General features: G+C 49.8%; 3 protein-coding genes across 6 annotated transcripts; 2 read left to right on the forward strand and 1 right to left on the reverse strand.

Annotated features, from left to right (window-relative positions):
* Window positions 1-193: 193 nt before the first annotated feature.
* Window positions 194-3,160, reverse strand: immp2l (inner mitochondrial membrane peptidase subunit 2). Of its 2 annotated transcripts, none has more exons than XM_086073849.1 (6): window positions 3,082-3,160; window positions 2,199-2,362; window positions 2,017-2,120; window positions 1,873-1,938; window positions 1,071-1,173; window positions 194-605 (listed from the first exon to the last, which is right to left on the reverse strand). In XM_086073849.1, the coding sequence occupies exons 2-6, from the start codon at window positions 2,331-2,333 to the stop codon at window positions 468-470; spliced, it is 546 nt and encodes a 181-aa protein (XP_085929975.1). In that variant the 5' UTR covers window positions 2,334-2,362; window positions 3,082-3,160; the 3' UTR covers window positions 194-467. The 2 variants fall into 2 exon arrangements, with proteins under 2 accessions (XP_085929975.1, XP_085929976.1); XM_086073850.1 differs by lacking the exon at window positions 3,082-3,160 and adding an exon at window positions 2,423-3,075.
* Window positions 3,161-3,359: 199 nt separating this feature from the next.
* Window positions 3,360-7,564, forward strand: znf277 (zinc finger protein 277). The gene is made up of 12 exons (XM_086073165.1): window positions 3,360-3,420; window positions 4,103-4,337; window positions 4,622-4,710; window positions 4,798-4,880; window positions 5,059-5,150; window positions 5,377-5,487; window positions 5,562-5,694; window positions 6,174-6,241; window positions 6,318-6,414; window positions 6,505-6,547; window positions 6,624-6,798; window positions 7,330-7,564. The coding sequence occupies exons 1-12, from the start codon at window positions 3,393-3,395 to the stop codon at window positions 7,508-7,510; spliced, it is 1,335 nt and encodes a 444-aa protein (XP_085929291.1). The 5' UTR covers window positions 3,360-3,392; the 3' UTR covers window positions 7,511-7,564.
* Window positions 7,565-8,218: 654 nt separating this feature from the next.
* On the forward strand, window positions 8,219-27,304 carry ankrd27 (ankyrin repeat domain 27 (VPS9 domain)). 3 transcript variants are annotated; one of them, XM_086073164.1, is made up of 28 exons: window positions 8,220-8,542; window positions 10,620-10,727; window positions 13,436-13,546; window positions 13,616-13,942; window positions 15,104-15,163; window positions 16,180-16,233; window positions 16,314-16,379; window positions 16,456-16,532; window positions 17,199-17,320; window positions 18,510-18,588; window positions 18,665-18,797; window positions 18,875-18,952; window positions 19,040-19,161; window positions 20,115-20,197; window positions 20,987-21,102; window positions 21,426-21,518; window positions 22,035-22,232; window positions 22,597-22,665; window positions 22,776-22,901; window positions 22,972-23,016; window positions 23,668-23,775; window positions 23,917-24,111; window positions 24,174-24,293; window positions 24,690-24,863; window positions 24,956-25,049; window positions 25,405-25,468; window positions 25,550-25,610; window positions 25,822-27,304. In XM_086073164.1, the coding sequence occupies exons 2-28, from the start codon at window positions 10,626-10,628 to the stop codon at window positions 26,818-26,820; spliced, it is 3,876 nt and encodes a 1,291-aa protein (XP_085929290.1). In that variant the 5' UTR covers window positions 8,220-8,542; window positions 10,620-10,625; the 3' UTR covers window positions 26,821-27,304. The 3 variants fall into 3 exon arrangements, with proteins under 3 accessions (XP_085929288.1, XP_085929289.1, XP_085929290.1); XM_086073162.1 differs by having other exon boundaries at window positions 8,219-8,542; window positions 25,405-25,610; XM_086073163.1 differs by having other exon boundaries at window positions 8,219-8,527; window positions 25,405-25,610.
* Window positions 27,305-27,458: the final 154 nt, after the last annotated feature.

Raw genomic sequence — 27,458 nt, forward strand, 5'->3', positions numbered from 1 at the left:
TCAAGTACACGGTGCAAAAAACATTCAACACCTCCAAAAAAAGTCAGTGTAAAACATTTAGACTTTAAAAATTGTGAATTAATTCTACATCTCACAAAAATAATGTAAAATATGAAACTGCTGGAAAAAATAGCATAAAGAAGTCACGTTCGGTGTTAGGAAAATTCCGTGGTGGAAAAAAAGTCAGACCCAATTTATGACTGATCAAATCAACTTGATTTATTGTCAAAAGTGAGGTGGCGCGGTCTAGAAAATGGATGGAAGTCAACATGATGATCAAATATGATCTTTCCTCCCATCCTGATAAAAACAAAGAAGTGTCGATACAACAGCAGCTTGTCCCTCGAAGAAACAAACGAGCAGAAGACGTAAAAACGTGGTCTCGTCGTACTTCGCCGTCATCGTGACAACAGAGCCTCCCGCCAGCAGGAGGCGCTCCAAGTCGACGCCTCATTCGCTTGATGCCTTCACTGGTCTTCATCACGGTCGCGCTCGTGGGTGAAGAGCGGCGCTCGGTTTGGCGGGAGGCGAGCTCGGATGCGCTGCCAGCGGGCCGGAGGCCAAATGATGTGCGAGGCGCGGCCGTGGAGGAGAGCCAGCGACACCTCAGGAACGACAATAATGTTCCGGGATCAGGCAGGGTGTGTGCAATTATGCAAACGCGTGAGAAATAAAACTAAAACATGTTCCCCCGCTATATCGCAGTTCCTCATTTTATGAGTGAATTTCCGCTTCGAAATTTAGAGGCGATGCCTTCAGAGTGTAATACCATGTTGTGCCACAACAGGACGAGTGGCAGCACTGAGCTCTCTTTCGCAAACAGCCCAAAATAATTGCATTCAGGAAGATGCTTTTTTATGTTCTCCGCTGTAATTGACTATTCCCACGTTAGCGAGAAGCAATGGCGTGTATTTCACCCGTAACTCGATTTCAAGCCATTTCCAGCATTCTTTAGTGTCGATCAGACAATTCAAGAAGAACACGTCACCTACATGTTTCCATGTTAATTGACTTTGGAATGGGTCGGAGCCCAACAGGAGGCACCGGGTTCATGTGGCAGTTCCGCTTACCGGGCCGAAGGTGTTGCTGTCTAGACTGTGACCGTGGTGGTCCCCCTCGATCCACAAGTGACCGTCAGGAACGCGCACGTGTCGCTTCTTGTAGCTCAGAGTCCTGCGCCACAACAAAGTCCATCAAGGTCTGCTCGCCGTACTTTTGTTTGGCCGTTTCTAAAATGGCTCAAGAAGAAATGTATTTATTCTTTTGTAATCATTTGTTCATCATTCATTTTTATTGTTCATAATGAAAATGTTAAAATTGTGTGGGGGGGGGGCAAAGTCAACAACAACAAAAAGAGAAAAATAGTGCATTTAAATACATAAAAATATTTTATTAAATAATTGGGACATTTATTGTAAAACTTGGAAATATTTTACAAATAATTTGAACATTATAAAAAATAGTTAAATGGTGAGAAATAGTGTCAAACTATTTCAAACACATTTAACCTTTTGAAAATGTATTTTATTAAGTAATTTGTACATGTATTGATTGTAGACAAAAAATAGTAACAGCTATTTTACAAATACATTTTCAAAAAGTGAAAATCATTGTTTTAACTGGTCAAGTAATTATCATTTGAAATGAATATCATGGTTCAAAAGAGAATGTTGTAAAAGTGTTTGAATGAAATAACAATTGGACGCGGTGATTTAAATGTGGCTGTTTGAAAGCTCGAAGTTGGCCCCGCCCCGTACACGTGCAGCTTTTGACAGGAAGAGCCCTTCCACTGACTTGCCGTTCAATGCTACGCATGCTATCTAGCTTAGCATTCCATGAAAGGAAATGCATGGTGGTTTCCACGGCAACTACCTGATGAAGTCTCCCTCCAGGCCGATGACGCGCTTGATGATCTTCTGCTCGGGATTCTTGGGAGACCTGAGAGGACACGCGGCAAGCCTCTAGCGCCATCACGTCATCTTCCACAAGCTAACATCACGTTTGGCGTGGACTCACATGATGGACACGATGTCTCCTCGCTGGACGTGGTAATTCCTGACGCTCCAGCGGTTCAGCAGAACCACGTCACACTCGGACGCTCCGTCCGGGTTCAGGAACGGCTGCAACAAACAATCAGGCACATTCATTTCCTGCTTTTGTTACACTGGTGTCTTTTTTTGGGGGGGGGGGGGGGTCACCTGCATGGACGCACCCTCCACCCTGGCCACGTAAGCCAAGCGGTCCAGGACGGTGACGGTGACGGGCACGGCCACAAAGAAGCCGCTCACAAAGGCGCGCAGGTAGCGCCGCCCCCATCTGGCCCCCTGAGCCATTCTCACCGGGACGGGAGGCAGACAGGAAGCTGCACAGGAAATGACATCACAGGCCCGCATGTTTTAGGAGTTTCCCTCTTACAACACACCTGAATCAAATAGTCAGGATCATCATCAGGTTTCTGCAGAGCTTGCCGATGAGCCGATCCTTTGAATCAGGTGTGTTGGAGGAGGAAAACATCTAAAACATGCAGGACTGCAGCCCACCAGGACCTATGCCCTAGGAATTTGTGAGTGCCCGCTAGACTTGCAAAACACCCTGTATATATATATAAAATAACATAGAAAAAACACAGCAACAGGTTTGAAGTTTGCAAAAGAGAGCCTGGTTTTCTTATGTTTCCTCCAAATATTCATAAGCTACTTTTTAAATTTCACAACCCACTTTTAATTTACACAATAATATGAACAATGATTCGTTAACAGTTTATTCATTAAAATAATGAATGAACGTTAGGACAAATGTTTGACTTTTTAAAATAAACTAATGTGACCGTTTTGACCTCAACATCATGAATGTGTGTATTGTGTCCTCGGAGCTAACAGTTAGCCACGTGGCTAACGAGAGCAAATGGGAGATTTATTTACCAAACAGGTCAAATAATATGGAGTAAGATACGGATAGCTAAAAGCGACGCGGATGTCATTTTACTCTCAGTCAACTTTGACAGCAAAAGAAAATCAGTGACAACTAATAACTAAGTATGATGAGCTCTACTATGCTAAAGGCTAACGCTAACACACTCACCAGCATGAACCCCGGCTTCCTGATGCCGCCGGGGAAGTCCACTCAGGGTCCTAAAACCGTCGCTAAGAACGACCGTCAAGCGCGCATCCCCCTCCCCCCTGTCTTTTAATAAAAGAAAAACATAAGTCAATGTATTTACATTATGTATGATACCTTACTGGAAATTGACTATTATTTATTAAATAATGTTTAATTTATTTTACATGACATGAATTTGGTTAAACTGGCAGTGGGTGACGAAATAAACCGTGTGCGTTTCGTGGCTACTGATTGGTCAAGCCTGTTGCTGTTTGGTCACGTGGCGCAGCAAGATGGCTGCCATCGACAGCGGCGATGATGGTTTGTTCAACTTTTAAAAGTCCTTTGAAGCATCTTTTCGATTTTTCCTGGGGTCTTATTAGAAGAAAGCCGAATGACGAGATATTGGGTACCGAAACCACCAGAGACACCTTCTGCATCGCTTGTGTTTTCGACGTATTTAGCTGCTTGTGCTAGGCTAAGCTAACTGTTTACCGTCTCCAAAACTAGATCGATGGTTAAAGTGCAAATTTGGTATTTTGGACTGTAAACAATAGCGAATACGGGCAGCTTTTTTTGTTGCCTCGTCATGTAACAAATGTCACACCATACATTTTTTTTTCCGTATTTATGTTAGCCTTTATTTTGCTTCGAGAATCTCTTGTTGACGTTCCTGGATCAATAAAGGTGAAATCTTCTTTTTTTTTTTTATATCAAACAAAACCAAAAAAAACAGGACAAGCACTTATAGAAAAATGCGAGATTCATTTCAATAAAAACGTGCATTCAAGGACACGATTGGAGTAGGAATACAAGCAGGCTAGCGCCTGACTGCACGAAGAGGCCGTTTTTTTCCTCTCGCGTCCCCCAACACACAACGAACACTGTCTCATAGTCACTTGATAGAATATCAGAGGGAGGAACAAGGTGACCTTGTGCAGCAGAATGTGAGTAACAGAAGAGAACGCATACGTTCCTGACTGTAAAGAAGTGTTTTTCTCAGGTGTGGGCCACATCCTGGAGCCGCTGTGTTTCCCAGAGCAGCCGGAAGAAGCGCCTCATTCCGGCGAACCCGACGCCCGCCATCCCGGCCCGCGCTGCGACGGCGCCGAGACGCTGTCGTGTCTCTTCTGTTCAGAATCGCATCCTGTCCCGCGGAAGGACAATCTCCTCAAGCATCTCCTGCTCAGGCACAAATTGGTCATCGCCGATGTCAAACTCATTGCAGACCTCCCGAAGTAAGCGTTGCACGCAAGTCTCACATGTCAGTAGCGTGCGAATGAGGATCGACATGGACACGTTTGCCGGCCTTGGGCTGAAACCGCCTGTCGAGCTAAATGTTCACATTTTCACAAATCATTGTCAGTCCGCATGTTTGTTGAGGACTTTGGAGGCTGCTTGGTGCTCTGATGCGCATATTCAAGTACATCCAATATGCAAAGTTTTAGTCGGACTTCGATGCGTCGTTTTAGCAACGTCATCGTGACTTTGTCTGCATATTTCGATCATGTCCGATGCGCAGGTACCTGCTGTACTGGAAAGGTCGATTCCTGGAGCAGCCGGTCACCGATTTCTGCAGCGAGATCCAGACCAACTCCACCGGGCCTGTCGGTGAGTGCGCGAAGGCGCGTTCTGGTTCCCGCGTGTGACGTGACGTGACGTGACGTGACCTGACGTGAGCGTCCAATGACCCTGCAGAGAAACGGGAGCGTTACTTCCTGCTGTGCGACGTGCTTCCGGAAGACCGCGCCCTGCGAGAGAAGCTCCAGCACAAACGTCTGGTGAGAAGCGCCGTGACGTGATCCGAAGCGCCATGACGTGATCCGACGCGGCGTGACGTGATCCGAAGCGCCATGACGTGATCCGAAGCGCCATGACGTGATCGAAGCGCCATGACGTGATCCGACGCGCCATGACGTGATCCGAAGCGCCGTCATTCCTCCTGCTTTGCGTTCTCAGGAGGAGGCGCTGGAGCAGCAGCAGAAGGAGCGAGAAGATCGCAGCTTCCATCGCGTGTGCATGTTCTGCAATGACGAGTTCACCGGGAACAGGTCAGACGTCACGTGACGCATCGGACTGGCGAGCAAACTCGTGTATTTGAAACCACGCAAACAAACACACGATTAGAATCAATGTTTGTTTTAAGATTGTGGACGCTGTCGTGTTTCCGTTCTGTCGGGCTTTTGTTTCTGAGGGCTGTTCTTGCTGTTTTTGTCTGTGGTTGGTGTTTTTTGTCTCGCGTTCCCGCCGTCCTGACGCCGTCCTGACGCCTTCCAGGTGCGATCTCCTGAACCACATGGCTCACCAGCACGCCTTCAGCATCGGCCTTCCCGACAACATCGTCTACTGCAAGCAGCTGCTGGACACGCTGCAGGACAAAATGGACAAGTGCGTCGTCCTTTTTCCTTTTGAGCGCTCGGCCCCGCGTCCGTCCCGGTCTCACGATGGTCCGCTTTTGTCAGCCTGCAGTGTTTGTACTGCGAGAAGACGTTCAAGGACAAGATGACGCTGAAGGATCACATGAGGAAGAAGGCGCACCGCCGCATCAACGCCAGCAACCGACAATACGACCGATTCTACATCATCAACTATCTGGTAGGCGGAGCCTCACGTCATCGGCGCTCGCTCGCTTACCCGGCCGCCGGGTTCCACTTTTCGAGCCTCCCATTAGCATTATTTGTAAGGAAAAACAATGTCTGAATATCGGCTTAGTTTTTTGGAAGCGTATCGAAAAAGGGAAAATGCCATTGTTGGCTATGGGAACAGGTTTTGCAGCTACTCAAGAGTTGAGTACTTGTACTGGTATCAGATTGGGTAAAAAGTGGTATCGAGTATCACAACAAACACAAAAACTGAAAAATGACGATCAGACTTGTGAGATTGATTTCTTAAGTTATTGGAAGAAAAAAAACGCGTTTTCTTTCCAAAAGCGTGCGCATTTGAACTTGATCCCGTAAAACCATCTGGTCATGTGGACCATGTTTGGATTTCTTCTCAATAAAAAGTGCGAATGGGCTCCCAAAAGCGCGTTGATCACATGACTCGCTGCTGACGTGTGGCGGTGTGGGCGGCAGGAACTGGGCAAGACGTGGGAGGAAGTGCAGAGCGAGGACGACCGCGAGCTGCTGGACGACAAAGACGAGTAAGCGGACAGGTCGCCGGCGGGCCGACGTCCGCGCGCGGCCGGCGCTTGTCTGACCCCGTTTGTCTCTCGCCAGCGACTGGTCCGACTGGCGCGCTTGTCCCGTGTCGGCCGTCTGCTTGTTCTGCGATGATCGGCGCCACACCATGGACGACGTCTACGCTCACATGAAGGTTTGAGTTTGCCACTAAACTTCAGCTGGGACCGGCACTCAACAGCTCGAAGACACTTTGAAGCTGTCCCTTCGTGTTTGTTTGCCGCAGGAAGTCCACGACTTCGATCTGCCGCGTCTGAGGACGGAGCTCGGTAAGTCCGTGACCGTCGCTGGCCCGCGCGGTCCCGCGCGCGCGTGTAAACGTGCGCTCCTCCTCCTCCCGCGCAGGTTTGAGGTTCTACCAGCAGGTGAAGCTGGTCAACTTCATCCGGCGGCAGATCCATCAGAACCGCTGCCACGCCTGCCAAGACAAGTTCAGCTGCCGGGACGACGTCCTGCGACATCTGCGGGAGCGACGGCACGCCATGACGCTGCCGCCCCGACGCACCTGGAACCAACCGCAGTGAGTCGCCCGCCAAAGTCAACGCCAATGATTCCCGTCGAAAGGACGGGAAAGTGATCCGGCCCGTCGGTCTTACTGCTACGATGGCGGATTCGGGCCACGCATCTTTTTTTTTTAAAGGGGTGCAATATTCGGAGGAAAAAAACCTCACAATTTTGCCACTTTACGAAGTGGAAAATTTGCAAGAAAAAAAGAAATGAGTCGGTACAGCCCGAGGAAGCAGAATGAGCGCATCTGCCAAGAGCGGAAAAACGGTTTCCAGTTCTCCTTAAATGTGTTAATACGGCCATCGAGTGAAAATCGTGGTTTTTTTCCAACTTGAAATGAAAAAGTACTTTTTAGTGTTCGGTGTTAGGCAAGTTGGTTCCCGCGTGTTTTCCGTCTCCTGCCTCCAACCCACTTTATCAAGTGGAACACTTGTGAGTTTTTTTCTCTCTCTCTGAATATTGCAAAACTTGATCGATGAGCCGACCCGATACCCGAGCAGGATGTGAAGCTGACTCTCCGTTTGGCGCCGCGCGCCCCGCTCAGGTATTACTTCCCCACCTACGAGAACGACGGCCTGCTGTGCGCGCTGCCCGACAGCGACGGCGAGGAGAGCGACGGGCGAGCGGGAGCAGACGGCGTCCCCGTCATCGCCGAGGACGTGTTGGACGCCGGGCTCGTCAAGGAGAACAGCGTCCTCGGGAATCTGCTCAGAAACGCCACGTGAAGAGCGACGCCGCACTTTTTCAAGACGTCAATAAACGCATCGAGTTTGCTCTCATCGGCGTGCGTGTGCGTTTTGTCACGTGGCGGCTCTTGGTGGGGCGAAGACCATTTTGTTGTGGAAAAGCACAAGCTTAACATTTGACAGTTCCATTGGATAGTTCTGGAAACGCACAACAAAGTAAAAAAAGAAAATCACCTTTGTTATAATGTGATTCATTTGTGATGTTTGACTTTGGGAAGTACTTTTTGTGTCCCAAGCTACGTACAGTAACTATGCTGCTCTTTTATATTGCATTTATTTTTAATAATAAGGTCAAGCGTTTGAGATTCAAAAAGATGCCAGTCATATAACTTGACAGGACTCCGTCAGTCACTGGAACTGGAAAGAACGACTTCATTTTGGTTTGTGAATGTGGAAGTCAAACTTATCAACATTACAATCTATCACTTTCACTTTTTAGTACGTGAAGTCAAAATGTAAAAGAAAAAGTAATTTGACATAAATAACGTTTTATACGAGTAAAAACTTGTAAATGTAGCTCAATAAAAGTTGAAAAATAGTGAAATATAATGACGTGAGGATCGGAGAATGAATGAATGAAAAAGTGAGATACTGTACTTGGGCAGTCATTTCTTGGCGCGGTCCGACTTTTGCCACACCTTCAAAAATGACGTTGCAGACATTTGCAGGCGAGTTGCGAATGACCCCCAACGGAACCAGACCAGAAAGAAACGAACTCGTTGTCCCCATGCAAGCCGACAGAGGGTGCTGTTGCTATTTGGCCATCTGGTCAGCGCTTGTCATGGCGCGTCAAGTGCTGCTCGGCTCGCTTGATTGATTCGATGCGTTTAATGGAAAAAGGAAGGAAGGACTGAAGCACGTTTGTCAGGACAACAATGGCTGCCACTCAGCGAGAGCAGACGTGACTGCGTGCGACTCGAGAGTGCGAGCGAGCCGCACCGGCGGGTGACGCGACGTGCTAGCAAGACGCCGGATGAGGCGAGGACGTCGACCAAGGTAACGTCGACCAAGGTAACGGCGAGCGAGTCGACTACGTTCCAAATTTTGTGTCTCGTCGTCTTCCGGCCCAAGCGAACATCACACACGTTGCGGTTGCCCTGTTGCGGGTGCTAACGACGGCGGTTTTGTCGTTAGCTGCTGGTGAAGCTAATTGTGCGCACTTCCGGGCCCGCTTCGGATTGGCTGAGTCACAGCAGCCGACAACGCGCAACAAAAGCAACATCAGGTCGTCCGAAATCCAAATTCATTAACATTACAAAGCAACTCCGCGTCGTCCTTTGGGTTTCACTTCACGTCTTGTAGGCGCCTGCCGGAGAATTCATGACACAGAATAAACGGAAATGCATGAATGTCAGACGTATTCGTATTAAAAATCCTCGCTAGAGCAATCGATCAGCTTTATTTGCATACAGACTCGAGGTTGCCAGATACATAAGCAAATTATATTAAGCAATTATATGCAAATAAAAAAAAGCGCTCACACGCGCGCGCGCGTGTACCTATATGTCTGATATTGGCGAATTGGGACTTGACCTTTGTTTGACAGGTCAGCATGATGTTATAATCAATCAGATTTTTCCTTCCACATTTCATAAACATGAGGTGTAACTGCAAATGGTGCAATTAGTCCTCATTGAATGTTTAGATGACTTCGGCCCAGTAGTACACACCCACAAACACACACAAACATTTTTCTCATTTTGTTTTTCTGGGGTTGACGAAGATTAAAAAAAAAAGAAAGAAAGAAGGCAACAGATTCAGTCTCATTGTTTGTGTGCCGATCATCTCAACGCGCAACGCTACATGCATGCTGCAAAAGTTCCGTTCCAGCGGCAAAATTGAAACTTGGAAGTCCTCCGAGGCACAAATCTCATGTGATCGCACAAAAAACAAAGACGAGCAAACATGACTGGAAATGTTGCGCCCGTGTTCCTTGAGTGTTGGTGAAAAGCAGCAGGAGCGTCTTAAGACGGCGATGTCATCAAACAAAGACTTATTTATCAGATCAAGTCATTGAACGGAAGCGATGACGATCAATGAAGTCAATGAATGAAACTGTGAAAGCATCTTAAAGAAGCAGCTGTGATCATCATGTGATAATCGCAAAAGTCGTTGCGTGGAGCCCGCACAACAGGCACGTATAATTGGCGACGGCCATTATAATTGCAGGGAATCTTATTTTTTTCTAATCCCCCCAAATTGTGGACTACATTTCCTCAAACTGGTTTTCCCCTCATAAAACTGAGACCACCCCAAAAAACGTGAACATATATTTAGACTTTTGTTTTTTAATTATGCCAAATGGAAAAGAAATGTGTTTTGCTCTTCTTTTGTTTTTTGTGCGGGAGGAAACAAGTGGGGGGCTTTTCATTGAAGGCCTCCTGTGAGGTCACCAAGAGGTCACGTGGCATCCACGGACGTCATGGCTGGTGCGAGCGTGTCCCGTCACGAGGGCTTGGGACATTCCGGGCCGGCCGTGGCGTCACGTGATCTCATTCCACACTTTGATCCCAAGTGAGGAGCAGGAAGCAGCTCAGTCAGCTTGTAGAGTGTCGCGGAGCGCGGGTACCGGTGCGTGCGTGCGTGCGTGCGCGTGCGCGCGTGCGTGCGTGCGTGCGACACGATGAAGCTGACGTGTGAGGAGGTGAGCGCGCGCACACTTTGTCGTCTCACTTCTCAGTGTCAGGTCTCACTTTGGGTTGACTTCTCCATTTCCTGCTTCCTCTTTGTGTGTGTAAAAAATGGTTGCATTCATTTATTGTGTGCGTGTTGGAGGCATTTATTTTGTCGTTATGTTAAACGAAAACCACAACATATGTTGAAGGGTTCCTCAAAGAAGTTTTTTTCGAGCCTGTTTGGGATTTTGATCAGGCAAATGTTGCTTATCTTCGTCAACTTCGCTTGTCAAGTCTCCTTTGATGACGGCCTACACAAATAAACCTGGCTAACTAATATATATATATAAAACCACACAAGATGCTAAAAGTTAGCAAGTGTACGCGTGCCAATGAAACTGCGTGAGGAAAACTCCCGTCCCCTCCAAGGTGACCCCTGCACTGATTTGCACCCGCGCGTGTCTGACTTGCAGCCCCCCATGGCGGTGTACGACGAGGACATCGCCAAGAACCCGTTCTTCGTGGCCTTGGAGAAGCTCAGACCGGACCTCTGCGACCGCGTGGCCCGGCTGCATGGCATCGTAAGAACTTCTTGTCCTACACAACCAATCAAGTTCTTGTATTTTTCTCTTTTTCAATTCAATCTAATCTTGCAGTCTTCTTGTAATGTTTTTTTTCCCGGGGTTGTATGAATTATATGGGACTATGGCTCACGGGAGCCCCAGTATGAGTTTTTTGGTCCTTGTACAAACCGTGACAGATCAGAGTTTGTTCCGCCTTGAACAGAATGCTGGATTGGCTTCCATTGAGGTTTGGCCACTTCTGCCCTTTGTCACGCGTTGTGTTCCCTTAAGCGCACAATTTGCAGGCGCAGTCGAGACGTTGAGGTTCTCCCATTTGGCAGCCTCAGTAGCGGATCTCGGCTTTTTGCAGATTTGCAGATTGATTCTGTTTGCTTCATCAAGTCGCCATCTTCAACTTTTGCCGGAGCGTTTCACGGCCCAGCGTGACTGCTTAGAATAAGAATCGGCAACTCTAGATCTGTCGGCAAGTGAAAGGAGTGTCTGGGATGAGACCCTGCCCCAAATGGAGGAGTTCAAGTATTTTGGGGTCTCGTTCACAAGTGACGGGAGAATTAAACGCAAGATATGACATGACAATCTGTCACACTTTTAGTTTTTGTGAGAAGGCCTGTCAGGTTCAGTCAATCTACAACATTGAATAAAACAACATACAAGGAAGACAAGAGACTTGGATTCTCAGATGTTGCTGCTCTAAAGGGAAGGGGGAGACACAGCAGCAACCTTCAAGGATGTCAAGGAGTCATTGTGCAGACGTGTTTTTCTTTGGCGCTGAAGGTTTCAACGGCCAAAGTTCAACAGTTGATCCGCAAAGTGTTTGAGCCGCTATCTTGTGATAAGGCGCACTTCCTGCCCTGCAGCTGCAGGAGCGTCCTTCCCACGGGGCTCCAACGCACATCATTCAAAGAAGCTTATACCGCTAAATAAATGCCTATACGAGTAAATATGGGATAACTTCTGTACATGTATTCTAACAAGGCCGCTGAGCCCAAAAAAGCCAAATGTTGATTCCCGCCCTGGTCTACGGTCCGGACGAACGAGATCACGGATGCCCCATTTCAGATAGCGTGACAAGATGACGAGCTCGCACTCCAAGTGGAGGAATTCACGTTGTTCACCAGCGAAAGAATGGTGCGAGAGACAGTCGGACGGACAAACGGACAAGATTGCTCAGTGATGTTGACGCCGCAACAATTCGTGGCGGTGACAAAGAAGCTGAGCTCAATTGCCAAGCTCTTAGCTGGCAGCTGATTGGTCAATCGGCGCTCCCGACCTGACTTACGGTCACGACGCGCTTCAGCTTGTGAACCAAACAACAAAATCATGACTACGAGCCACGAAAATGAGTTGTCTGGTAAAGACAGGGTGAGAAGCTGGACATGTGGGAGGGGTCTCAAGTAGAGACAAAGCAGATGAGGTGGTTCAGTCGCCTGCTTTGGACGCTCGTCCTGGACGTCTTCTTGGTCAGGTGTCCCAGGCACGTCTGACCAGGACGAGACCCCAGGGACGACTCGGGACACACTGGAGGGACGCTCTCCTAACTGGCCTCAGCATTCCCCGGGAAAAACGGGACCAAAGTCTGGGCTTCCCTGTGAGGGCAGTCGTACCGCAAGCGTGTCGCGCCTTGAAAGCGTCCCACGAGCAAGGCGTTTTGTTGCTGGGAGCTCAAACACCAGTTTGTGATTTCCCGGATGGTTGCACGTTGATTCATTGTCCTCATTTCCTCTCTGGCTTTGAAGACTCCAGTTCAAACGGTTCGTTCAATGAAGATGAGATCCAAACGGGGCTCGGTTCCGACGAGGCCAACTTGGCGGCACTTGAAAGAACACGTCGGCGTGACACGAAGCGTCCCATGATCCGAAAAGGCGCCTTTCACGCCACCGCGCTTGGAAGTTACGAGAGCTGTTTTGCTGTTTGACGGTGGAAAAAGACATGCACGCGTGCTAAATGCGTTTCCACAACAACCTCGCCAATACGACAGTCGGGTGTCACGGAAGCGTCTTGTTTTTCTGGCTGTCGGCTTCTGTCTCGCTTCTTTCTGAGACGTTGACTGACGTCGGCGCCTTTCGTGTAGCGAGCGAGACGCATTAGCTTACCCGCAATCCTTGCGGCTTTTGCCTGTTGGTTAGACCGCTTGCCGCTAGGCGCTAGCCGCTAGCTAACAAACACAACATCATGGCATCATTTGTCAGCAATACGATTTGTTGGTTTGCACAATAGACTGCTGAGTTTTATTTCGAATTTTGAGATCTGTACGATAAATGTTCTCAAAATCACATTCTCTTTTTTTTGTAATCTGTTTAGCTTTTGCTAACGAACCATGCAATTTCAGAAATACTTATTTGACACTACCATTGCAGTGAAGATATGTCCAATATCAAATCTAAAATAATCTCAATGTCCATGCCTGGCCCAAAATGTTGAGTGAGAAAATATTAAGCTCTCACTTAAAAAAAACAAAAACAAAGCTAAATATTGGTGCTGTTGTGTTTGTGTTTTGGCAAACAGAAAATGCCGCTGACAAAATATCCAGAATGTTCCCGAGAAGTGATGAAAGTGTCGGCATCTCTGATTCGGACCTAACTTTTGGCTACATTAGCTTGTCGTTGAAGTGTTTCTAGCCATAAATGTCGCAGGTAGCTACATTAGCATGTATGTAGCGGTACAGTGGACTGCTAGCTGTATTAGCTTGTGGCTACATGCAACAGGTTCTGGTTCCGTGCTGTGGAAGTCTAGAGGGCAGCATGTCGTCGGAACTTCACTTTGACAGCTACGTGCTTCAACCCGCGGACGACGGGTACCAGACGGCAGACGGCAAGGTTGGCATTTCTTTTCTTTCTTTTTTTTATAATAATGATCCTCAACATCGTTTGTACTTTTGCTCGCAGGAGGTCCGGATCCAGGACAGGCAGGTCCTGTTGGGGTCGGACTTCCCGTCCCCGGTCTCGGTTCCCATCCTGTTTGAGGAAACCTTCTACAACTCCAGGGAGGAGAGCTACAGCATCCTGTGCATCTCCAGGCCCGTGGACGCGGCCCAGCCCGACCCGGCGCCGGCGGCGGTGTCGGCGAGGGCGCCGGGGGCGGCGTACCACCTCAGGAACCTGCAAGAGGTCAAGGAGTTCCTGGGCCGCCACAGCCACAAGTTGGACAAAGTCATGGGAAACTTCAGTCAGGCCTTCAAGGAGCACGACCGCAAAGGACTCCGGCACCACATAGTAGGACGCGTTTGACTCTTTTCAACACGCCACACGCATGCGTCGCATCACACGCGGATGCGGCGCCTGATGTGGCGAGACAACGTGATCGGTGATGTAGATATGTTGCATGAAGTGGCCGTGACATGAGACGTGTATGACATGTTGATATGTCACGTGATGCGGACGCCACACCCGACATGACGTCCCGATGAATATTCCATTTGTGGAATATGCGGCAAAATCCAGCCCTTTTACGCATCTCAGGGGGCGGCCATTTTTGTCATTTGCTGTCAACTAAAGATGACATCACAGTTGCTCAGGCAACAGCCAATCACAGCTCACCTGTTTTCTGAAGCTGAGCTGTGATTGGCTGTTACCTGAGACTTGAGCGTTTGTGATGTCATTTTCACTCGACAGCGAGTGGCAAAATAGCCGCCTTGTGAAATTGATCAAAACTGCTGGATTTTGCTGCTTAACTCATCAGGGATTTAACGATAACGGCAATATCGCGATATTTTAACTGCCACAATATATCGTGTCGTCATGTCACGATCTGTTCAAAAAGTTGGGTTCATTTCCATTTATGAAGTTCTAGCACCCTCTGGTGGTTAGTTTTTTTCAGTGCAGTTTACTTTTCACAGGCATGTTTTGGCCCTTCTGTGTTTCAAATCCACGCTAATGGTCAGATGAAGGGGAACGTCAATACGACGTTGTCCAAATTGACAAGACTGTCCTTGGAAGGCCGAATTTGTCGGCTGCATGACGTCACTCCCGACGCGACGCGACCGCACGCGCCGACTTATGACTGATTTGCACATGAATGGATTGTCGGTCAACGTGCTACCGACAAGCAGTATTGACAATCCGTTCATATGCAAGTCCGTGCGTGCTGTCGCGTCGGGAGTGACGTCATGCAGCCGACAAATTCGGCCTTCCGAGGACACAGTCTTGTCAATTTGGACACACACAACGTGTGCTTACATTAGCATATATATATTTTATATATAATATTTTTCATTGCTGTAACACACACACGCACACACCTCAGTATGGCACCGTCCGTGTTTTTGATGAATTTGGTGACAGTAAGTCCAAAATGACTTCATGCTAACGATGTGTCACATGACGTGTGGGAAAGGAAACGTTTGTCCGGCTGATGATGTTTTTTTTTGGCGTCAGGACTCGGTCCACGGCTTGTACACGCGTTGTCTTCAGTGTGTGCTGCGAGACGCTCGCTTGGTAAGTACAAGAAAACAAAAGAAAAGCTCAACTGCGAATTAGTTGACGCGCTTGCTCGTGTTGACAATCTGTGATCTCCGTCGCCATGGCAACCTTGTGACGCCGCACAAACAAGTTGCACTGTGCTCTTGATTTGATATGATTAAAAATCATGTGAGGCTTCATCATCATCATCATCATCATCATCATCATTATCATGCTTGACATTTCATCTCATCCTTTTCATAATCGAGCCTGAAAACGATCCCGTGGATCCAAACGAGATCTTGGCTCGATAACGCTCCGACAAACAACTTGGTTTTGTTTTTGTTCTTTTCCGTGACATTCTCGCGTTAGTCACGTTAGTCTTCTAGTGGCCTTTTGGATGCTGCGGGCTTACACACTGTTGCGAGATGTGAAGCCACCGGCGGCCATCTTACGTTGCCGCCTCACTTCAGTAGACTGATTTGTCTGCAGCGTTTTCATGTTATCTTCTGTTGATTTGTCACAACTTGAAAATGGTTTAATTGTGTACAATTGAGTTGGGGGAATTGAACATCGCTGTCTGCGCAGGTGGTCGTTTGGCTTCATTTAACGTCTTTTGGCAGCCTAGCCCAAAAGTCCGAATAGCCTGACGAGCGGAGAGAGTAGAAACCCTGCCACGGTTTGGCTTTAGCCCCCAATGCTAGCTAGCTAGCTCCATTGGTAATCGTTGACTTGCCAGAGAGCTAGCGAGCTAGCCAGAGATTGTAAAAGCAGGTCAAGAAAGTAAAAAACCCTGCCAGAGTTTGGCTTGAGCCACACGTGCCGCTCGTAAAGATCTCGCGTGCCCGCTGGTCGAGTACACGCAAGAGTGTTGACGGGGAGCGCTAAAATCAATTAGTGGCGGCCCGTCGCAGGTACACGTGACATGTGATGTTGAAATGCGCCGATCTCTTCAATGGCATTGCAGCCAATTGCGCAATTTGCTTCAAATGCACGCAAAATGGTGGGAAGTCCAGTTGATGTTGATGATGATGATGTCATGCTGTGTTCAGAAAGTCCTGGCCAAGCAGGATCTCCAAATGACTCTTCTGAAACAAGCAGTGGAGGTAATGAAGAAGAAAGTCCGTCGAGCATCTTAAGTGGCGGGCGCAGTAACACGCGAGCGTTCTGCTTCTCTTCACGTCAGGTGTACGTCCATCACGGCATCCACTCGCTCATCTTCAACCTGGTGGGCACGCTGGAAGCCAGCCAGGTGGGCGGAGCCTAACTCTGTCAAGGCGCCCTCAGGCGGCCACCTGACGCGCCTTGTTCTTCCGTGTGTCCGACAGGACGCCGCCTTCAACAAGATCACCAGGAGTCTTCACGAGCTGCAGCACAAAGACGTCGGCGTCAAAGCGCACTTTAGGTGGGCAAAAGGACAGAAACACAAAATCAACTGGACGACTTGCTGGGTGATGATTTGGTTTGGTGCTGAAACCAAAATCATTCCGATAAGATGTGAAATGTATTTTTGTTGAGCAAAGGTCATACGTGCACATGCTCATGTTTAATCAGCGAGCGATTGGATTGGCTCATTTTGGCCTTTCAAGCAGCGGCCAAAATCATCTGCCAAATGGCCATGTTTATTTTTAACTTGATGTACTGCAACCATTTAAAGCAGTTGCAACGCTCGCCTCCTTTTTTACGACACATAAATCTATACCGTAACGTCGTATTTGTAAATCCTGACAATATGATGAAATGTGCAAGTCTTCATTTTTCCAAGGTTAGCAATACAAGTTGCGCATGGAATTGACTTAGATGTCAACATTTTCCACGCAGGCTAACGTCATAAAAACAGATCAAACACAAAATGTGGTCAATATCATGACCGGTAACACAAAAACACATTTGAGACGGATTCGTGTCCACGATTGGACGAATTATCGACCAGTCGTCACAAGGCGAAGCGAGCTGCCTGTTGTCAGGATGCTAGGTGCTAACAAATGCTAACAGGTGAAGGCGGTCCCAGGCGGCGACTCGCGCCTCCTCCTTCTCTTTCTCCTCCTCCTCCTCGTTGTTGTGCTTTCAGCATCAACTTGTCTGCCGCCAAACGGGAGCTGAGTCAACTCAACCGGCAGACGTCGCCGCTGCTCAAGCTGCTCTGCCTGCGCAAAGTGGTCTTGACCGCCACCCGCACGCCGGCCTCCGCAGGTAGCGCGCCGCCACACGCTAGCGCGTCGCGTGCCTTGCAAACCTCACAACCAAGCTTTGGAACCCGCATCCCTTTGGAGTTCACGTTTCCGCACACGTCTGCGATCAACGTGTCACCCAAAAAAAGATGAGGCCGAATGTTGATGGGCGGGGGCGGGATTATTTAAATGAATCCCATTTGTGACATCAAAGTGAGGTTGCGTTGAGACGAAGGGCACGTTTTCAGTCACTTTTGTACGACGGCGTATAAATAAAAAATGGTATATTATTTGATATATTTTTTAAACGCGTGAAGAAGAACTCGTAAATTTGCCAGTTTATGAAGTGGCAGATTTGTGAGAAAAAAACTGGCGAGAAATTCATGTAGCGGCTGCCAACTGCTCAAACAAAGACGCCTCGCTTTGCGAAGGTCCGCACTCGGACCTTCAAGCATTTAAGTTCATTTGTTCAAATGGATATTGACTTGTACATTCATGTTTTCAGAATGATTATTTACACATTCATACTTTTTTATAAATTTTTTTGATGTGTTGAATCTGCCGTTCTCCGTCATTGACCTAAAGTCTGCTCGCTTCTGATTGGTTCGTGTTTAGTCAGCTGATAGGAGATCAGGAAGTGTTGTCACGCTAGCTGCCGTGAGCAAAGTTTCAATTCAGAAGAAATCCGTCTCCATTTTATAAACGGCGTCCCGTTCGTCGCCAACGAATCCTCACTTGAGACTATAGCTTTATTTATAGCAGCGCAGATGACGATGACGACATTTCTGATATTCCTCCGCCATCTTTCTGCGCAACGTTGGAGGAATTGCCGATCGTCTCGCCATCTTGGCTTCTGAGACTCCGAGAAGCTCTTTTTATTCTCCAATCCGGTTGCCAAAGGACCTCATGAGTGCCAACTGCTCTTCCAGCTGCTTTTTTAATAAGTGCAACTTATTGCTAACCTGTCCCAACTTTTTGGAGATTTGTTGGCGCCATGGAATTTACAATCAACATATTTTTCCCCTTCAAATGCTACATTTTCTCAGTTTAAACTTTTGACCTGTCCAAATATTGAAATTTGGCACTTGCACATCATTGCGTTCAGTTTTTATTCACTTTTCAAAAATTGGCTTTGCGTCTATTTTGCACGCGCGTGTTTGACTTTTGTGCGTTGCGTGTGCGTTGCGTGTGCGTTGTTGACGTGCGTGCAGTCAGCATGGAGGCGGTGTGCGCCGATGACCTGCTGTCTGTCATCCTCTACCTGCTGGTCAAGATGGAAATCCCCAACTGGTGAGTGGGCGAGACGCTGGAGGCCGGCAGGTGCCTGCAGGTCATGACCTCTGCGCGCGTGCGTGCGTGTTTGCAGGATGGCCAACCTGAGCTACATGAGGAACTTCAGCTTCAGTCAGTCCAGCAAAGACGAGCTGAGTTACTGCCTGAGCACCTTCGAGGCGGCTGTGGAGTACATCAAGCTGGGAAAGCTGCACCACGCGCTCTCCGTGCGTACACGCGCACACACACGCGCGCACACACGCGCACGCCTGCACGTGCGGATGAAGGTGCGTGTTGTGTTCAGGGTTGCCTTGATGCCAACAAGGTGCATATGAACGTGGACCTCGCCAGCGCCTCGACGGCCATCGGCCGTTTGTTGGAGGTCAGCCGGCGGCGGGACCTTCCGACCTTTGACCTTGCTTCGCTTCCGTGGCGCCGGTCACTCACGTGCGTTTGCGTGTGCGCGCAGCACGTCGCCAACGGGAACGAGGCGGAGGTGGCGCGTCTGCTGAGCGAAGGCGAGAGCGAAGAGGACGCGCGGCCGTGTCATCCTTTGTGCTCATGTGACCTCTGCGACCTCCAACTGTCCGGGTCAGTCCGTCACTTCTTTTTGCGTCTGTGCAATCAAGCCAATGATCCGTTTACAGATGAGGGAAGTCAACGAGGTCACTGGCAGAGATTTTGCGTCATCAAGTTGCATATTGACATTTGTTTCCCGCTTATTGTGACAAATCATCAACGTGAGCAATTTCTTCACAGAAATGAATATTGTTGATTCTCAGTTAAAGGTCATTTGAGCAAATGTCTTCGTGCAGAAGTGTGTCCATGTAACTGCTCGCCTTGGCACGAGTCAGGACCCACGAAAAAAAGGTTGCTGACCTCCCAACCAACTCATTTGCTGAGTTCCCGCCGTAATGCGAGCAGACGCTTTCAAAGACTCACCGTATTTTCTACGCTTCTTTCACCAGGAAAAAAAAAGTTTGTTTCCAGTTGGTGTTTTTTCTGTAATCTGCAATAGAAAATAGGTTGCGTCCTCTAAAAATTCCGTTTCTGACCAGAAAGCAAAGATATTTCATTCCAAATTTTGGGCTCTTGGGACCCTTCAACCAGCAGAAACAAGACGAGCTTCACGAAACATGTCTGACATCCAACGTGATGACCTTTTTATGGTTGACATGAAAATTTGATGCATCGGCGCCATCTTCAGGCGCGTGTCAGCCATTGCGGTGGTTGTCAAAGCGGAATTTGACCAACAAGCTGGCCGAGGCCGGTTTCAAAACGTCGATGGCTCCGAATGAGTGAAATGTGGAACGTATTCTTCACGCTGCCCCCCTTTGATTTGCAGTGGTACTGCAATGCGGCGTGACATGATCGCACCCGGCCACCAAAGCGGAAGCGGCCTCTGAAATTTCGCACCAACGCCAAATGTTCCCAATTTTGGGGAGCAGTTGACGGCGCAGGCGTGACGTGGAATGTGATGCGATTGTGACTGATCGGTCGTCAGTTAGTGGCGAGCGTTTGACGGTCTTGGCTTGTGTTTGCAGGAAGTTGAACGACCCGTCCATCGTCACGGCGTCCTCCAGAGACGAGCGAGGGTACACGCCTCTGCACGTCGCCGCCATCTGCGGTCAGCTTCCTTTTTATGTCTGTGTGTGTTTAAAGGGCAACTTCTTACACTTTCGTGGGTGCGAACTGAGAGGTGCAGTCAGTGTTACTGCACTCGCGTTGTCGGGATGCAATTAAGTGCAAATGTTTACAATATTCCATTTTTTTTTCTCACTGTTAAACGATCATATGTAAACATTTATTTCCTTTTTTTAATTTTTTTATCAGGCAACATGAGTGCAATCATTGTCATTTTTTGTGTTTGATAATGTAGGCAGTCATGAACTCATGACGAGCAGCCGTTTTGACTGAAGCAACCCCCTTCGCTCTCCCTGCAAGGCCCACAGAATATTGTCTTCTATTGCTATAAAAAACATGGAAGCTACCAAAAGAAAGATTAGAGTCTCTTATGTCATCTGTTTTGCCTCAATGAGCATTAGAACGTAGCGAAGTTTCATCTTTAGTCGCAAACCTGTTGAAAATACGTTTTTGCCACATGGCCCTGGTTGAACTCTGCTTCCACCTGCTGGCCGTTTACGTAATTGCTACCATTGCTTTAAGTGACCTCTTCAATTCAGAGGCTGCATCGAAGCCTTCTTTCTGTATGGTCAGAAATCCGGGTTTTTTTCAAGAGGAGAAAATCTTTCTGGAAAAGAACGACAGCAAATCACAGAATGGAAAAAAAGAAGCCGCAAAAAGTCCGTTTTGATCACGTCGTCGTCATTCAAACGTGGATTTGGCATTTTGTGAAAACAATTTGACATCTTATGAGGAAATGTACGCGACATGACGTGTGTGCGTGTGTTTGTAGGTCAGGCGCAGCTGATCGACCTTCTGGCGTCCAAAGGAGCGCCGGTCAACGCCACCGATTACCACACGCTCACGCCGCTGCACTTGGCCTGCCAAAAGGGACACCAGGGAGTCACGGTACCTTCTCGAGTCACGCTCTGTTGCTAATTGGCCCCAAGCGACACATCACACCACCCTCGACGGTCCGAGGACCCCCCCACCCCCCCCAGTTTGGCAAACACTTATTTAAGATAGAAGAATAAAGTACACGTAATTCACGTGAGTGTGTGTGTGTGTGTGTGTGTGTGTGTGTGTGTGTGTGTGTGTGTGTGTGTGTGTGTGTGTGTGTGTGTGTGTGTGTGTGTGTGTGTGTGTGTGTGTGTGTGTGTGTGTGTGTGTGTGTGTGTGTGTGTGCGTGCGTGCGTGCGTGCGTGTGCGCGCGCGTGCGTGCGTGTGCGCAGCTGCTGCTGTTGCATTACAAGGCAGACGCGGACGCGCAGGACAACAACGGCAACACGCCGCTGCACCTGGCCTGCATGTACGGGCACGAGGATGTGAGTCGCACCCTTCGTCACACTTTCATACTCGCAGTCAACGGGGAAAAAGATGCGCTGTTGAACATACCAAAATGTCTTTTTCTTTTCCAAACGGAGCGTTTGAGGTTTGACAGCCGCGCAAGCTTCGGAAGTCCAAACGTGAGCTTGTCCGAGCGGCTTCATCCTCTTTGGCCGGCGCCGCTTTGGGTGCACGTTTGGCTCCACTTTTTGTCCCGGCTTACGTCTCGCAAACAAAAGTAGAGCCCCAAAATGTCAGCGCCGATCGGCCGTGGTCAGCCACGTTTCCGCGGCAACTGATGGCATCGATACGCTCGCGGCCGGTCGCCGTAATTGACCTGAGACGAATCGCCGTCATACAATTTGCTGAAAACAAAATGGTGGGCACGGATATGAAATAAAGATCGTTTGGATCTGAAAATAAAACGAAGCGCGCGCGCGTGCCCGGCAGTCGCGTTGTGTTCTGATTGCCGTTGAAAGTGTGTGACGACGCTGACGGCGATGTTTGCGCGGCAGTGCGTGAAGGCGCTGGTCTACTACGACTTCCAGACGTGCAGCTTGGACCTGCCCAACGACAAAGGCGACACGCCGCTGCACCTGGCGGCGCGCTGGGGCTACGAGGCCATCATCGGCGTTCTGCTGGAGAACGGCGCCAGCGTGCGCGCGCTCAACAACAACACGCACACGCCCGCCCACTGCGCCCTCAACTCAAAGGTCAGCGCGGGTGAAAATCCAATTGCTTTCCATTGCCAGTCGATGCCACAAGATGGCGCTGGAGCAGTTCCAGTGGTGCCAAAATTTTGAATGTCACTTTTGAGATTTGAACAGTCAATATTCTCCAAATATCGTCTTTTACTTAAAACAAATCAATTTAGCGTTGCTCAAGGAGCGTTCAGAAATGCCGCAACGCCATCTTGATCTTTGATCAGGCGAGCCTTTGCTTGTGCTTCTTTTCTTGATAACAAATTGCTCCTCGGAATGGTACTGGTCCAGGCGCGGATCCTTGGGGGACGCCGTAGCAAAGTGCAAATGAGATTGCAGGCAGTTTGTTGAAGTTGACGCGCTCGTTGGTGTGCAGGTGTTGACGTTGCTGCGGAAGGACGAGGAGCAACGCTGGAGGAACGGCGGCGGCGGCGGCGGCGCTCACGTGAGGACGCCGCAGTCACACACACGCGACGCCTTCAGCTCGCTTCATTCGTCTCGTCATTTTTTTTTTTTCTCTTGCTGTCTTGGCCCCGCCCCCTCCCTCCCCTTCAGTCACCCGCGCGAGTTTCCCCTCAGACGAGCGAGCGCAGCGGTCGGCGATCGTCCACGTCGAGCGGCGCGTCGTCCTCGCCGGGCCGCGAGCTCCCGACCGAGAGAGCGCCGGCGCGACATCGCCAGGTGACGCCGGCGTTGGGCCAACGTCGCCGCCACTTTGTTGCCGTGGTGACCGTTGGTGTGTGATCAACAGGTGGAGAAGCTGCTGCGGGCCGTGGCGGACGGAGACGTGCAAATGGTGACGGCGCTCGCACGCACGCACGCACGCTCGCACTCGCAATTTTGCTCGCTCGCCTTTTCTTGCTCTCACTCACTTTGCGTATTCTGTCTTCTTTTCCTCTCTCGCTCTTTCTCTTCTCCGTTTGTGTCACACGCTTTCTATTTCTCTTTTCTCCCAACTTTCTTGCTCTCTTTTTTGCTGTCTGTCTCTTCTGTTTCTCTTTCTCCAACACATATTCTCTCCATTTCTGTCTTTCTTTCCCTTTTCTCTTGTTCTCGTGCAACATCTGAATTTCTTCATGTCCGTCTTCCTCTCTCACTTCTTGTTTTGGTCTGCGATTTTCTCTCTTCCCACTATTGCTCTCTTTTACTGCCATCTTAATTTCTGCCTTCCTTTTTGTCTCACTTTTTTTTTTTAATCCTTCTCTTTATCATTCTCATTTACGTGCTTGTGTTTCTTTCCAACGTCTCCATCTTTCTCTCTGTCGGTCTCTTATTTCACTCTCCCATTCTCTCCGTCTCCATCTTGTTTTTCTTCTCTCTCATTTCTCTTAATTTCCCTCTCAACCTCATCTCTTATTCACTCCTCCTATCTGTGTGTGTGTGTGTGTGTGTGTGTGTGTGTGTGTGTGTGTGTGCGTGCGTGCGTGTGTGTGTGCGTGCGTTTCAGGTGCGTTACCTGTTGGAGTGGACGGACGAAGACGAGGCGGACGCGCCGGCCGCGGCGTCTCTGTGTCATCCTCTGTGTCAATGCACGACGTGCGTGCCAGCACACAAGGTAACGACGTTGCAAACGTTAGCATTAGCGCGAGGGACGCAACCGTCTCACGGTACGATTTTGTCACGCTTTCAAGCGGTTCTTGTGCTGAAATGCTCATTTGTCGAGCAGCCGCCATTCATGCGTGCGCGTTGTCTTCAGGCGCGCGCGGTCCCGTGCGGCGCGCTGTGCGCGACCAGCGCCAACGCGAACGGCGTGACTCCCCTCCACGTGTCGTGCATGTACGGTCACGCCGAGCTGACGTCGCTTCTCGTCCGCCGCGGCGCCGACGTGGACGCGCGGACCGACCGCAAGGCCACGCCCCTTCACCTGGCCAGCCAGAACGACCACCCGCAGGTGGGCGTGTCCCGCCTCGGAGCGATTGACAGCTGCTGACGTGCGTGCGTTGGCGTGTTCAGGTGGTGAAGTTGTTGCTGGAGTGCAACGCCAAGCTCAACAAGAAGGATCGCTACGGCAACACGGCCTTGATACACGCCTGTCTCCACGGCAACCTGGACGCGGCAGCCACACTCATTCAGGTGGGCGTCGACATGGAAACAAAAGTGCGCAATGCGACATCATCGGCGAGTCGAAGTCTGTGCAAGCGCGTCCATGCATGTTGTCGCAAATCTGCTCCATTTCTCAAATGGACGCCATTTTTCGCCGATGACATTATTTGAACTCTTCCTTGACTGCACGGCAGCTGCGCCGCATTATGTCGCCTCAAGATCAAGGTTGTTCTCCTAAACAAAAACCAAGAAAATAACTCGAACCAAAGTTGAAACAAACATTTTCCTTCATGTAATAAAATTCGGGCTGTCACGCGATTAAGATTTGCGATCACAATTGATCGCGTGACTTCAATCAATGAACCTCAAATTTGCGTCTGGCCTTTTGACGTTCTCACCTTGTGCCAACGTTGACGTGTGCTTCAGAGCGAAGCGCTGGTGAACGTGCGCAACCGGCAGGGCAACGCGGCGCTGCACTGCGCCGTGCGGGCCGCTCACCTGACCTTGGTGGATTTGCTGCTCAAGGCCGGCGCGTCCCCGCACCTGCGCAACAAGAAGCACAGGACGCCGCTGGACGCCGCCTGCCAGCAGGGCGGGAAGGTGACGAGCCCGCCCCCTCACGCCCCGCCCCCTCTGTGGTTGCAGGAAGCGAGCGCGCGTGTCGGCGGCATCCAAACTTTGCTGTTTTGCAGAACGCGGAGATCGTGCGATCGCTGCGGAGAGCGGCAGGACTTTCTCCAGATGACGAACCCATCAAGCTTCTCTCTGTGCCCAAAGGCACTCTGGGTAATCCGCAACACAAACGAACGTCACCTCTCGCTTTGTCCTGTTCGTCCTCTTGCGTCCTCAGTTTGTTTTCTCTCATTTCTTTCTCCCTCGCTCGCTTTCGTTTGTCAGAAGTACAAAACGTGAACGTGGACTTGACGAGTTTTCCGACATTGGCGAGCTCTCGTTTTTGCCACTTTCCAATTTAAAGCGGGCGCTTTTATTTTTTTAATGGCGATAATAATCAATATGAGCAAATATATTGTCATTGTCTTTGCCGTCTGTCCCATCCCGATGTTGCCGCAATGTCTTCTCGTCAATTTGTTGCGGGAAACCAAACGTTTCCTTCCCTGCTTTTCTGTGTGCGCGTTTGCAGCTCACAACTTCGTTCAGCGTCTGAAACTCAACGACGGCGCTCGCCACAAGTCGGCCGCCGGCAGGTCGTGGCCTCTTCGTCGTCTTCGTCGTCTTCCTCCTCCTCATCTGCGTGCATTGATGTGCTTTGGTGCGCTTTTCTACAGGATTCAGCAGATGAAGAAAACGCCGCGCAGTCCGACGAGGCGCTCGGCGGCACCCGAGCAGGTCGGCCGCGTCCATTACACGCACACACAAACGGTGCGAGTGGCAGGTTGTCACTCCCGCTTCGACTTTACTGGACAAATGACCACAAACAGAATTCAACCACAAAAGTCTGCTAGCTTAATGCTCACTTCGAATGCCAATCGCCACAGATGAGCTAACGGAAATTAGCATTAATGTTAGCATGCAAGCTGATGTGCGTGCGTGCGTGCAGGTGAGTCCCCATGTGAGGAGGCAGCGGCTGCAACGCGGCGGGACGGTGGACGCGGTCGGCCCATCCGCCAGCGGCACCCCTCGCGCCAAGGGGCGGGGCCTGGCCCGCTGGCACACGCTGGACTCGGGAGAGGAAGCGCCACAGCCGGCCGCGGACGTGCGAATGTGGACGAGACGTCGCCACGGCCACGCGACACACGAGGGCCCCGCCTTTGTGATGACGTCATCATTATCGGACGGACGGACGCCGCACGCCGCCGTGACGGAGCGGTCATCAGACGACGACGTCCGTCGCTGTGACGTCGCCTCGTGCTTACCTGCAAGACCCCCGCAACGGGTGGACGCCAACAACTCGCCTCACATCGAAGACGCGTCCATTTCTGGTGACACGTTTCTGGCCACGCCCCTTGCCAGTCAAAAACTCAATACCAGTGAAATACTGCAGATCCAAGACACGCCACATGTCACATTCAACACCAAAGACGCGCCCCTCCCCTGTGATATGTCCCACATCAGTGAGGAAACCCGCACTCAAGACACGCCCCTTTCAGGTGATGCACCCCGCACCCAACACACGCTTATTTCGGGTGACGTGCCCGACATCAAAGACACGAGACTTTCTAGTGAACAACACAAGCCCAGTGAAACGCTACACATGCCAGACACGCCCATTTTCAGTGTCGTGTCCGACATCAAAGACGCAGACACGCCCCTCTCCTGTCACGCATCCCATAGCGAAAACACCGCCCACAATTCAAGTCATATAGCCTACATCCAAGACACGGCCCTTTCCAGCGCCGCGCCAAGCTCCGGCGACGTGCACCGCATCCAAGACACGGCCGTTTCAAATGACGCCAACATCAAAGACACGCCCCTCACTTGTGACACGCCCCTTTTCAGGGACATACACCGCATCCAAGACATTTCCACAGGCTCGTGTGACATTCAAGACACGCCCCCCTCAAGTGACACGCCCCACCTCAAAGACGCGATGCAGTGACGCGCTCAACTCATCTGCTCGCATTTCACTTGCTCGCAAACCTCAACATTTGGAAGCGTGCGCGTGACGTCCACAAACAGGAAGTGGTGAAATGGTTGGGCTGCCTGCCTTCCCATTGGCCCATCAAGTCAAGTCAGTCCGCCGGTTCAAGTCTGAAGGGGGCGCTCTCACAAATCGGGACTCTGCAAACTTTGCAGCGTTTGCCAACGGGACAAAAAGGGATCGAGACGTCTACTGTGTCCTCGGTCGTCTTCGTCTTCGTCTTGTGTTTCCTTCCTGGTGCCTTATTTGATTGACGCCTCAATAAGAATCTTGACATAAGCGAAAGCCCAAACGGAAAATCAGCTCAGAACTTCTGCAAAACTGTGAATACTTTGTTTTTGTTTTGAAAGGCACAAAATGTTTGAAAAGTTGTCTGCGCACTAACGAGTTTTCTTCCGGTCGTCTCGTGTTCGGACTGCAAATAAAAATCATTTTGCATGTTGCTTGTTTGATTGATTTTGGCCATCAAAGTATTTGTACTCAGTTACTTGACACTTGTGAGTGAAAGTGTGGTTTGTGTTATCGTTGCGCAAGAGCGGCTGCCGGGCTGCTCGGCCTTCCCAGCCGGTTTAATGATTGGCTCGCCACGCGGCGGC

This window comes from Leptonotus elevatus, chromosome 4, assembly GCF_054856555.1.
Source record: "Leptonotus elevatus isolate MCC_2025b chromosome 4, RoL_Lele_1.0, whole genome shotgun sequence".
Taxonomy (NCBI): domain Eukaryota; kingdom Metazoa; phylum Chordata; class Actinopteri; order Syngnathiformes; family Syngnathidae; genus Leptonotus; species Leptonotus elevatus.